Genomic DNA, 13,310 nt, shown 5'->3' with positions numbered 1-13,310 from the left:
TTATGCCTATGATACTCCATTGTTTAAATTTGGAAGACAGTGCATACTACACACTATTTGTTCCATCATTTAAAATGTTTGGAGTATGCACAGGGCAAGCAGTAAGCTTTTAGCAATGTTTAAATATGTTTATTTCAATAAAGAATGAAACATTTAAACATTCAAAGATGGTTGTGGGGACTGACTGGTGACCTCTGAATTGGACTCGTTCCCTTCTTATTTATTTTTATTGTCCATTAGTATTCTCTTGAATATATTTAGAAAGCCACTGGTAGTATTTGAATGTGTTTTTTTTCTTGGATGAAATATGAAAAATAGGATTTGAATGTGTGAACACACAAGATTAAATGACATTTTTGCCAAGAAGGCATGTTATCCATGGTAGAGCTACATTCCAGAATGAATTACAACTTTCTGCTTTCCTAGATTCCTCATTGGTGTCAATTGTTAATTTATTTTCACTCTGAGAAAGCTGTTCTATGGTATCATCAGTGCCAAATGGCATCATCAGTTCAGCACAGGTGCTTTCATTTCCATGTGTGGTAAAACAATCACTGGTCATATGTACTACTTTGAATAGTCCTTAAAGTGCTTTGGGATTTATATGGATAAAAGGCACTGTATAACATAAAGTTTAATAATAATCTCCTTAGGGAATATTAATTACTTTAAAAGTTACCTTGGTTACCATGGTCTAACTGTGAAATTGTACCTGTAGTAAATACAGAAAGATAAAGCATTGCTTCTAGAAATCAGGCAAGTGTCAGATCGCACCTATTGTGATCCTTCTATTTTCATAGCAATAAATTTGCAATTTCAACTGTGTCATGAGCACCTAAGTACATCTGAAGAGCCCCTTCACTTGTACCATATTAATCAGAAAGGAAGCTAAAGATATATTAAGGTCTCACTCATCTACCAGATGCAGGAACCTCCTATTCTTCACCTTACATACTCTTCAATATAGCATGGTTGTATTGGAACAGGTAGAGTTTATATTAATTAGACAGATATATCCACTGTTTTTCAACAAAGAATATCTGCTCCTTTAGCCTTACAGACACTTAGATGTTCTGTGCAATAAAAGAACAATATGAAAACACCAGAATATTCTAAGGATGAATTTCAACCTGTGAAGCAAACTGCGTTAAATTGTTTTGTTATTGTTCTTGTAGGACACAATGGCTCTTTTCTTACCACCTGAACTGTGAAATGACTAAAGCTGTCGGAACTTCTTCCTACAGGTATCCATCTGATTGTAACTTGAGATTGGAGAAAATCAATCTGATATCCGCCTTGGATGCTATCAGTGTTTTTCTCTTTTCCCTTGCCCTTCTTCAAAAAGTTCAAAGCGAAAAAAACTTAAGAAGGAAAAGAAACCCTCCTTAAAACAAAATTGTGTACCTTTTCACTGAGACTTTCTCTCTCTCAAAAAAAAAAAAAAAAAAGAAGCATTCAGAATCAGCCTTTCTTCATTTATGCCTTGGCTAGTCACTAATTCAATTGTACAAGAAAATTGTGGTGGTCTGATGTCTAAGTATTTTGATTTGGAGAAGAAGAGATTCCACTGGAACTGTATAAACTGCCAAGTGGAGATGGTCTGCAATATGGACTGAACGACTGCATTTATCACATGTGAAATCTTTTGTCCCAGCTGTCCTGAACTCTTTTCTGTATTTTCTCTGTATGAGTGTGTTTGGCAGACATAATCAACACATTATTCTTCAAGATAGTAGCAGCTTCTTTTGGTCAAATGATGATTTTCAAACAGCCTTTCACATGTTTTTTTCCTACTTACGAAACTTTCTCCTTCTTAGGTCCTCAATTATTAAGAACTCTATTTAGACCATTAGCATCCTGTTTCTGGCTATTCTTAGTGAAAACAACATTTATAATAGCAGCTGCAACAAATAATGGATTTGGGAAATACATAAATTCTTGTATAGGGAGGAACTCCTGCACTGTTTTATTGCTTTAAGATAGATAACAATTAGATTAAGATGGATAAATTAGGCTTCAGCAAGTTTTTGGACCTTTCATGATCTTATATTCCTTTCAAGAAGCATCTGATTTGTATGTTTCTGTCAATATGGCTGTGCTGCAAGTTCTCATTTAAGTAGAAACTACTTTCTTGCAACCATTGTGTGAATGTATGTAATGGTTTAAGTCACAAAGCTTCTATACAGTTTATTTAATTTCAGCAAACACAGGTATATCCTGGTCCTGGAGAAAAAGGAGACTGGGTTATATGGCTTGAAGTACCTCTTGTATATATTTTCCAGCATCAAACAAAACACTGATGCTTTACCAAAACATGATCTTGAAAGATATGTTATTGAATTCCTCTTTTACCATGCCACAAATGGGCAGCAACAGATGACCTGGCATTAATTCCTTTGTAGTGTTCATGTGATATCACAAAGCATCTGAAGTCTGTTTATGTGGTTTATGATGTCACAGAATTCCTGGAAAAAATTATTTCTTTGTAAGTAACTGCAGCTCATCAGTTGTTCTATATATATAACCTTCACAATAGCAACCATCTGCTAAGAGCCAGGCCACTCCTCTCTTTTTTTTCCTTCATCACATCAAATTAGTGTGAGGATGATTTCATATACATGTGGTTTGAATACTGCTAACAAAGCCAAACTGAACTCTGAAAGCCACTAAAGGAACTTTTTAGTAGGTTCTGAGACACAGTCCAGAATTTTTTGTTTGTTTGTTTAAGTTTACAAACTTTCAGAACAGCTGAATTGTGATACTCTGAAGTTGCACATGTAAGATAGGAAAAAAAAAAAACAAACCAAACCAACCCAACCCCAAAACAAAAAACACCCCACTTATTTTTGGACTGAAGATGCTGACAAGCTGTCATTTCTGTTGCTGTGTGCTCTGTATCTACTGGTGTGGTAAAAGTAGCAAAGTGGGGGGGATTATGAATGCAGTTAACATTTCATCATCACATCCCATTTAACAGTTTAAATTTTTATTGCCTTATGCTTCCTAAAAGAGTTCTAATAGAGCTTTCTATATATGGCAACAAAGTGGAGATAGAATCCTACTGTAAAAAGGAGTATTCGTGTATTGATTAAAGCATGGTTCTACTCTGAAGAAGGACTTTATAGAAATAGCAGTTTAGGATTCAAGCCAATGACTTCCAAATCATCTTCACTCATTTTACACGAAAAAAGAAGTTGTGGAGAGAAAAGCAGTGGAATTTCTAATGAGCAGCCCAGCAGAATCTGCTTGGGATGTGGAAAAACAAGCTGTGGCTAGTGTTGCTATAAAGACCTAATAAGCCAAATATGGCCTGGAGCTTTTTGGAACTCAGAGTCCTGAAATTATTTTCTTTTATGCTTTAATTTTTTGGGTTTTTTGCCTCCATTGGGGCTAAACAGGTGTGACTAAAAGCACAGTTTAAAATACATGAGGTTTAGCTTGCATAGTGAAATTTAAGTTTGCTTAAGAATGTTTATTCTGAAATATGCTGATTTTTTTTTTTTCTCCTTTCATAGAAACCTTTACTTTGTGCTTCCATAGGTAGACCTGTATTGATAGTCGATCTGGCTTAGACTTGGCTGCAGTATAGTGTGACACAGCTGTAGTGCAAAATGGCCTCAAATATCAGTTATGTTGAGGAGAATATCCATAAATATTAATTCTATTGTGGATTTTGAGCTGGAAAAATAAAATAGCCAGTCCTGCTTCACAGAGCTGCAAGTAGTGAAATCATAGCTCTCCTAGTAAAATACGTGAAGCTGGCTCTGATTATTCATGGAGTCAGAATTGCTGAATAAAGTACATTTTAACAGCATATAACTTTTTCTTAGTATAACTGCATTTTAAATATGTTTGGGATTATTTTCTTGCTTTTCAAAGCTTGATAGAGCTGTACCTTTCCCTGAGTCTGTTTGTTTTCATTCCCATGCTACAAGTCACTTCAGCTTGGCCTCTCAAGACAGCGTGTCATGTGGCCGCACTCTGATGCTCCTTTCACAAGATTGTGAAATGATCCTTACAAACCAGGCAGTTAAGCAAAGCCAGTGGCTTGACTATATCATTCCAAAATTCCTCATCTGTATAAACTAAATGATCAAAACTCTTCTCCCTCTCCCGCTGAGCTTGGCTTTATTAGGTAAAACAGCCCAAAACAAAAGAGTGCTAAGGCTTTAATTTCATTACAGAATTTTCACCAACAACTACAAGCGGACGCTATTCCTGCACACCACCTACTTGTTCACACGCTGTATGCTGCCATTTTCAATAATTCCAGCAGAACTGCTTTCTACTACTGTGCTGTGACCGACTTGGGAAACTGATCCAGGTTAAATATCTATGGCTTGCAGATATTTTTTTTCTTTTTTCTTTTTTTTTTTTTTTTTTCTTTTTTGAGGTGGATCAGTTCTCAAAACCAATTCAGTTGTGCTGGCACTATTAAGGCTGGAGAAAAAAAAAAAATAGGGAAATTGAAGAGGAGACAATTCAACCAAGAGGTATAGCTGTTCATATTATTCCTGCTAAAGGAATATTCAGCTTGCAGTCTCTCTGTTGAGAGCCATCCTTTCTGGATTAACACGACACCACCTTCAACACCTGCAATGGACAGGCTACTTTAAAATCTAGAATGTTTCATACCAAAGCAGACTATGGAGAAAAAAGTGCAATATGTTGGTATATCTAGTCTGAATCATAGGGTATGCCTAGATAAATAATTACTGTAGAATAACAAAGGAACAAAGTATAGACAAGAGATTAATGTATACACTTTAAACAAGATTTTTTTTTAATAATCTTTTTAAACAGCTATAAATAAGTGTATATTTTGTTGCTAACTAAATATTTATTTATTTATTTATGCCTTGTTTTCTGCACGTATTTATGCCCTGGTAACATACTTGTAATAGTTTATAAATAAAAATACTATTTGTATGATAAACCTTTAATCCCCATATATATTCTAAAGCCTAAGCCATTTATAAAATGAGGATAATAAGGAATTCTTTTAGTTTTAAGTTTGTAACAAGAGCTTGACATAACTAAACAAAAGAGACTTTAGATGCTTAAAGATTTTTTTATATGTTGCTTAAGAAAAGTGCATGTGTGATGGCATATGGTCGTTTGAAATCTAAAATTAAATATATGAGAGCTGTTTAAAATTTTTTGTTCTGCATTTCAAATATGTTTGGATTACCACTAAAGTCATACTAAAGCTGAGTATCTCTAAAAATTGACCAAGAATGTCCATGTGTCTAGTTAAGGAAGTATGGCAGTAGCTATTTCAAATAATAAACCTTTTATGAAAACTCTATCATGCCATATAAAATTCTGATATTGATTTTGCCAACTTAATTTTTTTCATAAAAGTAATGAAACTGTGAAAGTCTAAAGCCTTATAGAAAATTCTAGTCTTAGTTACACTGGTAGCTATCTAGCAAAATAACCGTAGAAATAGGCTTACCAATGGAGAAATTGGTAAACTCTTGGAGATCAGGAATTAGTAAGTTTACCTCCGACCAAGGTGCCCTTTTCTAGCAGTATTCCCCAGCATAGCAAGGCCAGCTGCTTTACTGATATACTCGCTGTTAGAATACCTTGGAACAAGGATAGTTGCTTGCTTGCTTGCAGTACAATTTGCGCAGATTAAATTTATCCGAATGTTTGGCCAGAATGTGAGTGCCAGGTAAAACCTTTTGGGTTCTGTTTGCATATTTATTACAGGTGTAATAACTAAAAAATTAGGTGATTTCAATTTCCAGATTTTTGAGCTATAAAAAGCTAAATTTATTTATTAAATGAACTTTGAGGACTCCTCTTTTCTTTTCATTGTAGACACCAATGAATCAAGCCTCAACTCGATCTCACTGCATTTTCACTATTCACATCTCCAGCAAGGAACCTGGTTCTGCAACTATTCGACGCTCCAAGCTACACTTAGTAGACCTTGCTGGATCAGAGCGTGTTGCAAAGACTGGAGTTGGAGGTCACCTATTGACAGAAGCCAAATATATCAACCTGTCGTTACATTATTTGGAGCAGGTAAAATTGGAATAGCATTTCTCCTTTTATAACGTTCCTGTTTAGTACTGTGCAATGTTTTGGAAATCTTGATTCCAATATTCAGTTAGTCTTAGGAGTGTGTATTTATTGCAATTTTTTAAAATGTTTGAGTTTAATTTGAAATAAAATATTTTAATTTAGGAAAAGCTTAACAGTTAAACAGTAAGGATATAGTATGTGTAAAGGGTAGCATTTCAAAAATAATTTTCTTGTTTTATTTGGAATGCTAAAGATATTTCCAAGAGTGCAGCTGTATTTCTGCTAAAAATTCTCTTTGTGATCTTCACCTCCTTCCACAGCTGGGATGAGGATGTGTCACTGAAGAATCTTTGAACTAAAGATTTTCACTAATTGATTTTCATTTGGTTCAAGCATTGTAATATTATAAAGCATTAGGCTCTTCTCTTATTTGTTGTTTTATTCCTCTACCAATGTGAATCTTTGATCTCTTTGAGACAAGAGTTACCTTTGTTAATGTGTTTATGGAGTAACTACCATAACTAATTTTATACCAATAGGACTTATATTTGCAACTGTAATAATAACAGTAAATCTCTACAAATCTTTGTCATTCAGCTGTTGTTACTGAAAAAGTTTTAGCCTGTTGATTTAAGGTATACTAAAATCCCTATCCTCTTCGCACTGTTGCTCTTTATTTTTTTTAATTTATTTTATGTGTTATTTAGTAAAACTTACAGTTGAGGAAATCCCTTAAAACAGAAAATTTTGTAGGTGCCTATGTGAAAATTCTTTAAATTAAGATTAGGAAATATAACTGATTGTCCTGCTTATTGGGAAGAATATTTTTCATTATTGTTTTGTGTGTTTTTCTGTTAACAAGAACAAATGTCTTGGATTTCATTTACTCTGCAATCCGATATTTTATCTGTCAAAAGAAGCTTAAGGCACAGCAGGTGGCAGTCAGTCATTTACTATTACACTGATTTTATTTTTTTTTAATATCCCCCTTTTGTTTAAATTTTGCCTTGAAATAAAATGTCTGTATTTCAGTTGTACTCATAGGAAGTGATAAGGGTAAGTGATTCTAAAATGGACCTCTTCAGAATCGTACAAATTGTGCTCAGGATCCTTCTTATTTACTGTATGATTTTATCTATTTGTAATGCAACATTGCATGAGCTTCTATGAGGTTGAATTTAATAATCTCTGTAGAGTGTCTTGAGATACTCAGGTTTGAAGTGCTGTAGAAGCATAAAATATTAATGTTTTGTCATGCAACTTTTAACTTCTATTTTAGAATAAATACAGCTAGAGATAAGCACATCAGGTTCTGTCTGGGATTGCATATCATTAATAAAAAAGTTTTCTAATACTAAACAAAAGATCAAGGAAGACAATAAAAAATATTACTTCAGAGCATATTGTAACCACTTGTGAGTTTCAGGGCTTCTGTTACGCGTAACAGTATTTCTAAATGTTTCCATGAAGTTATTAGTGCGTGATTGTACCTGTGTTCTATGCCATTACATTTCATAAAGGATGCAATTTTACAAAAACTAGATACAATATTCCTGACAGTTTCCATGTTTAAAAAAATTAATGAGGTCTTCAAGTGGTTTGTTTGACCCACTCAAAAACTTTCTGCCTTAAATTATGTTGATGTAAATCAGCATTTTACAGTCCTGGTTCAGTAATATTATTAATTCCTGTTAGGTTTAGACCCACCAGTATTTAAAAAAAAAAAGACAAACCAACCAAAACCTTTTTTTTTTTTTTTAATATCAAAAGGATAATAACACCTTCTTTTTGACTGTGTAAAAATGGGGCGCTTTTCTGATTATCACATGTGGTTGACTGTTAGAAGATCCAGGTTCAGACCCTGCAGTGGTGGTCTCTGTCACTTTGTAAAACAACATAATTTCCCTGTCCTTCAGATTTGTCCTCTTTCTATTCCAGATTCTTTGATTGAATTGTAAGGATTGATTTAGTGGTTTAGGTGAGGTTTTACTAAAGGGACTTAAAGCCATCATCTTCTGAGTTATGTGACTGTCACATGACAGTACAGTGGCTTCTGCATCGCGAGAGCTGGTCACATAGCTTTTCAGTGCCAGTGTGGGAGAGTTCAAGTTCTACCTGGGCTACAGACTTCCTGCATGAACTTCAGAAAAAATGAACTTCTCTGTAACACAGTTCCCATTTTTAATGGAAATAATGTATCTTCCTTCTGCTTTTTTCCCCCATCTTGTCTATTCAGATTGTAGTCTCGGTGTGGCAGAGACTGAGAATGTGCTTATTAATGTATGCTCTAGACTACTGTGAGGTTTCTATGCAATATTATAAAGTATAATAGAGTTATATAACATATTTCCATCTAACAAGTTGTAATATATGAGATTGGAAAACCGTGATCCAGGAATGGGTTTCCAGATTCTTTTACAAGATAGTAATTTTCATATTATGCATTTGTCCCTCTCAGGGCTGCCAGTGTAAGATTTATAGTAATAAGAAATTTTAACTTTCTGAAGACCAGTAAGAGAAACTAATGCCAACAAAAATGTTGGTACTAAATTTTTTAAAATAACAGTTTTCTTAAGTGCAACATAAACATAATATATGCTGGTGTGTAACATTTATTAAAGGAAAAAGAAGTCCTAATCATTTAGGATAGCTTGAACAACGCATACAGCTACAGTTTTTTATTACAGTGCTTAGCCAGATACCAGTTCAAATTTTTTATATCGCAACAGATCACGGGGTAATCTAGCTTTTTATTTAATAATAATTAGGTCCCATAATGTAAACAGCTGAGAAGGGAAACTGAGAATAGTAGGTGTACCATTTCCTTTTTGGCCAAGGCATATATATTCTAAACTGAATTCTTTCTTTCCAGCAGTATATTGTAAGTGTGCACCCTTTTATTTGTGTATGGATTTTTTAAGACATTTTCTTGGAAATAAATATATTGACCCCTCTAAGAAACATGTGCTTTAAGAATATGTAATTTTAAAAGTATGCTTTAGTAAATGTTAAAGAGGTTTTTACTTCAATACTATCCATACTTTAATTTAGTATGATTATAGAATAAATATGAGGAAGATTTTCAGTAAGTTCCTGTGTCTTAGGAAAGTCTGTGGGTTCTAGTTTATTGTGTTCGGTTTCCATGTTACTGAGAGGTTGTAAAGCTAGGCTATGATAAAATTAAATTTATTTGGTCTTTCAGGTCCAGCCCATACAAAGACATATAAACATGCTGAAATTTAAGTTGAAACTGTTTCAGTCAGTGGGTTTACAGCTAACTGTGTATAAGTGTAGTCTATTTGTATCACAAGTTTATGTTCCTGAGCAGATTGGCTTTGATCTCTTTCTGTGTCAATCATTAATAGACATGTAAATTTAAAAGCCTTTTCCATTTCTACTATTGTTTCAGGTAATAATTGCCCTTGCAGAGAAAAACCGGTCCCACATTCCTTACCGAAACTCTATGATGACCTCAGTGCTAAGAGACAGCCTGGGAGGAAACTGTATGACTACCATGATAGCAACACTCTCTATAGACAAAAGAAACATAGATGTATGTTATTTCCATCTATTTTCAACAAAAGATGTTTTCACTTCTTAAAAGATCCTGACTTTTATTACAGTTTGCAATTCAATTGTGTATGGTTTCATTGTCATCCTTACCAAGAAAGAAATTTAACTTTGTTTCCAGGAGAACAAATTCTGTCAGTGGAAATTGCAGTAAGATGTAGAGAAATCCTTGAGGAAATGTGCTTTTCTCTAAATAATCTCAAGCCAAGGAACAGTTGGGAGATGACTTGCACCTAGTAAAGAACCAATATTTTTTTTGAAAAAATTACTGTTTTCCTGATGAATAAATCTTTGAGTTGTGAAAAGGCTTTTCCAAAGGACATATTGGTGAGATTTATAAGTAGATTATGGATCACACTGAAAGCCTTGGCAGAACTTCTGTAGACCTGTGTGGAGTCAGGATCACACTACGTATGGTAGACAACTGGAGAGTTCACTGGAAGGGAAAGGGAATTGGGTGGGGTGATTTGGAATTTTTCAAAATTTTTCAAATATCTTATCTCCATTCACCAATTTCTTGCACTGGAATTCTATGTGGTGATGTTTTCTTCTCTTTGTTTATCAAAATATGTCACGATGTGAATACACAGAAGCCTGCTCAAAGGCATTTATAATCTATCTGTTTCCTGATTTTCCATAGCATCAAAGGATTCTAATGTGAATAAACAAGAAAAAAAACTATTAAACCTAAGACTCTTTTCTGAAATACAGTGGAAAGCATTATACTAAAACCATACTTTATCTAGTTGAAGACTTTTTTTTTCTTTAGAAAATGGTCTTTACTGTTAAATGAAAACAGATTTTTGAGACTTGTAAACATGTAATTATGCAAGCATGATGTCTGGTTACAAACACAGCTGGATAAGTTTGTTAATGTTTTGTTTGGGTTTTTTTTTTTTTTTTTAGGCTGTGTGGGATAGACACCCTTTTGTATATCAGTTCATCAGGTGTATCTAGCTGACACTGTAATCTAGGTTTCTCTTTTGGGACTATTTAGCCCAAGCAATTACCCAAAGTAGGCTACTGAAAGTTTTCATGTTTGTGCTTTAACATTATACCATCTACACAACAGACCTTCTTCTTCAGTCCTCCCAAAAATAAATAAAAAAATCCTTACCCTGCTCCCCAAAATGTGATATGTCTGTGTAAGACTAGGACAGATGTTAAGTCAATTACTAAATGTGAGAAAACATCAGAATTAGGATAGCTACGTAATTTTGAGTTTTGTGTGACATTATGCATGGTTTTGTTGGGTTTGCTTGTTGGTTTTGGTTTTTTTTTTTTTCCATTGGACAGACATTTGAGTCACAAAGGAAGCACAGGACAGAATTACCCCCCAATATGAACTAAAGTTCTGTAATAAAAGCAGCTTTCTTAAGGACCTAGCTTTGTGTCTTGCTAGGAAAGCAATGAAGCAGAGAATTCAGAGTAAGAAAGGACACTCTTATGAAGAGGACAAATAGAATATTATCCTAGAGATCTAGATTATATTCCTACTTCTACCAAAGAGTTGGTATACAACTTCTCACATCATCTACATCACATTTTCTGTGCTAGTTTTGTGGAGTGCTTGAAAGATGATGTTGATTCTGAATTTTAGATATATTAATTATTATAGCTGTGACTGAAGTTGAATGGAAGCTGTTTTGAACAGATTGTATAATGATAATAATCAAATATAATTTTTTTTTGTACTTTTGACTTCAGCTTCCCTTCTGTTAAGTGTAGTCATTCCACCCACTTGCAGCAAAGCAGTACCTAGAGGGTTAATTGATTAATTTTTGTGAAGCCCTTAGGCACTATAATGATAAGCATGGCAGAAAAAATGATTAGGAAATTAGTAGCTGTCAGCTTTGATTACCATTTTGATGGCATAAATAGATCATAAGCTTACATATTGAATATTGAAGACTGAATTGATTAGCTACTCATTAATTTAACACATGCTTCACACTGAACAGAACAAAGTGAAAATGTATGTTATGTGTACTGTACATATAATATTACTTAATATATTACAGAGCTTCATTAAAATCATTTTAGCTGATCATCATAGCACAGGAACTGTACAGCAGAGGCAAACATAGAGTCCAGCTAAGACTATGTGCAGGTCTCTTAATTGTAAGACCTTCCTTTCCTTCCCTTGAAAACTCTTCACTGATTCTGTGTGTATATATTATGTCTTTGGCAATAAACACTGGTATCTTTCATCATGCAATCCTAATTCAGATACAACCCCTCCAAGTACTGAAAGAGACAGAAATCCTGTGGAAAAAAGAGTATGTGATCATATATTTGAACCGGTATTTCAATATGTTGGAGGACTGAAAACTGCAGAATTACTTTGATTCTGAAATACAAGTCTGTAACAGTAGTAAAGTTCTCAATGTAGGGGCTATGTGTAAATTCTTACATTTTAAATCAAGACTGGCACATCTCAGAAAATCTTATCATCCAGTTTATCAAGCATCATTGGAACTTCTAAGACTAGTGCATGGTGTTTTATTCTTTGAGCTAACTGAGAACAATTGCTGGCTTTCTATTCACTGGGTAGATTAAGTTTTCTAGCAGGATCTGATATGTAAGTATTGACTGATCTCAAAGGAGGGAACAGTACTAAGGGATCCTCTATTTCATTCTGTACCCTAGGTGCATACCCTGTGACTGGCTGTCACAGTTTCTTCCAGAAACTCAGTCTTGTGTCATTTTTTGGGGGGGTTGGGTGGGGGTTTTCTGTGCCTTTCTGTCCTCCTGCACCCTATCTTAGCTCATCTGATAGGTTTTTTACCTGGTATCATAGTTCTCCTGTATGCTTCCTAGTTTCAAGTCTCCCAGCTTGTTTCTCATTTGTCCTGGACTTCCACTCCTTCCCTTCATCTCTTTTCCCAGCTTTTTTAACATACACTTCTCCAGTCTCATTTTCACCAAAAAAATTTGGTTTAGTTAATTTTCTCTTTGTCTTATCATTCAAAAGTTTTTACCTTCTGAGTAGTGTGGCTCTCTTATTCTTTAGTGCCAGCTGGGGACTCATTTGAAACACAATTGATCAGGGAATTGACTGAGTCAATAAAATTTGTACTATGATTTGACAGTTTTATATGACACTGTAATTAATATGCCAGCTGAATTTACCTTGAATATTGGGGGTTTTTTTGAATATGGAAGGGTAGATTATTTCAGTAAAATATACAAAAAATGGAAATTTAGTTCAATGACTTCATTAGCAATCTTTTCTACTTACCTAGTGTAAAGCTAACTGAAATTTTTCTTTTTCCTTTCTTTCTTTTGTTTTCTTCCAGGAATCTATATCAACCTGCAGATTTGCACAGCGAGTTGCTCTTATTAAGAATGAAGCAGTTCCGAATGAAGAAATTGATCCCAGTTTGGTGAGAGTTGTCTGGGGGCAGAGGGAAGGAGATTGCTTGTTTTAAGTTTTAATAATCAATAGCAGTGAAATAGATGTTGAGGATTTTATGCTGAATCATCGCATTAAATTGTTTTGAGATGCAAGCTCCAATTTTTTCTATAAAATAACTACTATTTTTATTTTTTCTTTTGGACATAATTATAATTAAATGGACCTTTGTAAAACCTCTAAAGGTTTTCTCAGCTCTTCAGGCATCTGAGGAGCAATGGTCACTTTAATTATCATCTTTGTGTTGCTTCTTTTAGGGTATTAGTTTCTAAATCATAGTCACAGATAA

At 34.2% G+C, this 13,310-nt stretch overlaps 1 protein-coding gene across 4 annotated transcripts in view; it reads left to right on the top strand.

The window, feature by feature from the left end:
- KIF6 (kinesin family member 6) overlaps positions 1–13,310 on the top strand; it is a 175,527-nt gene that overhangs the window by 38,833 nt on the left and 123,384 nt on the right. For all 4 annotated transcript variants that reach the window (XM_075749021.1, XM_075749020.1, XM_075749024.1 and 1 more), the window contains 3 exons: positions 5,830–6,036; positions 9,446–9,589; positions 12,906–12,992. In XM_075749021.1, coding sequence (XP_075605136.1) covers positions 5,830–6,036; positions 9,446–9,589; positions 12,906–12,992 — 438 coding nt within the window. The remainder of the gene's footprint in view (positions 1–5,829; positions 6,037–9,445; positions 9,590–12,905; positions 12,993–13,310) is intronic.

This window comes from Balearica regulorum, chromosome 3, assembly GCF_011004875.1.
Source record: "Balearica regulorum gibbericeps isolate bBalReg1 chromosome 3, bBalReg1.pri, whole genome shotgun sequence".
Lineage (NCBI taxonomy): Eukaryota > Metazoa > Chordata > Aves > Gruiformes > Gruidae > Balearica > Balearica regulorum.
This window is presented reverse-complemented; position numbering and strand designations above follow the sequence as displayed.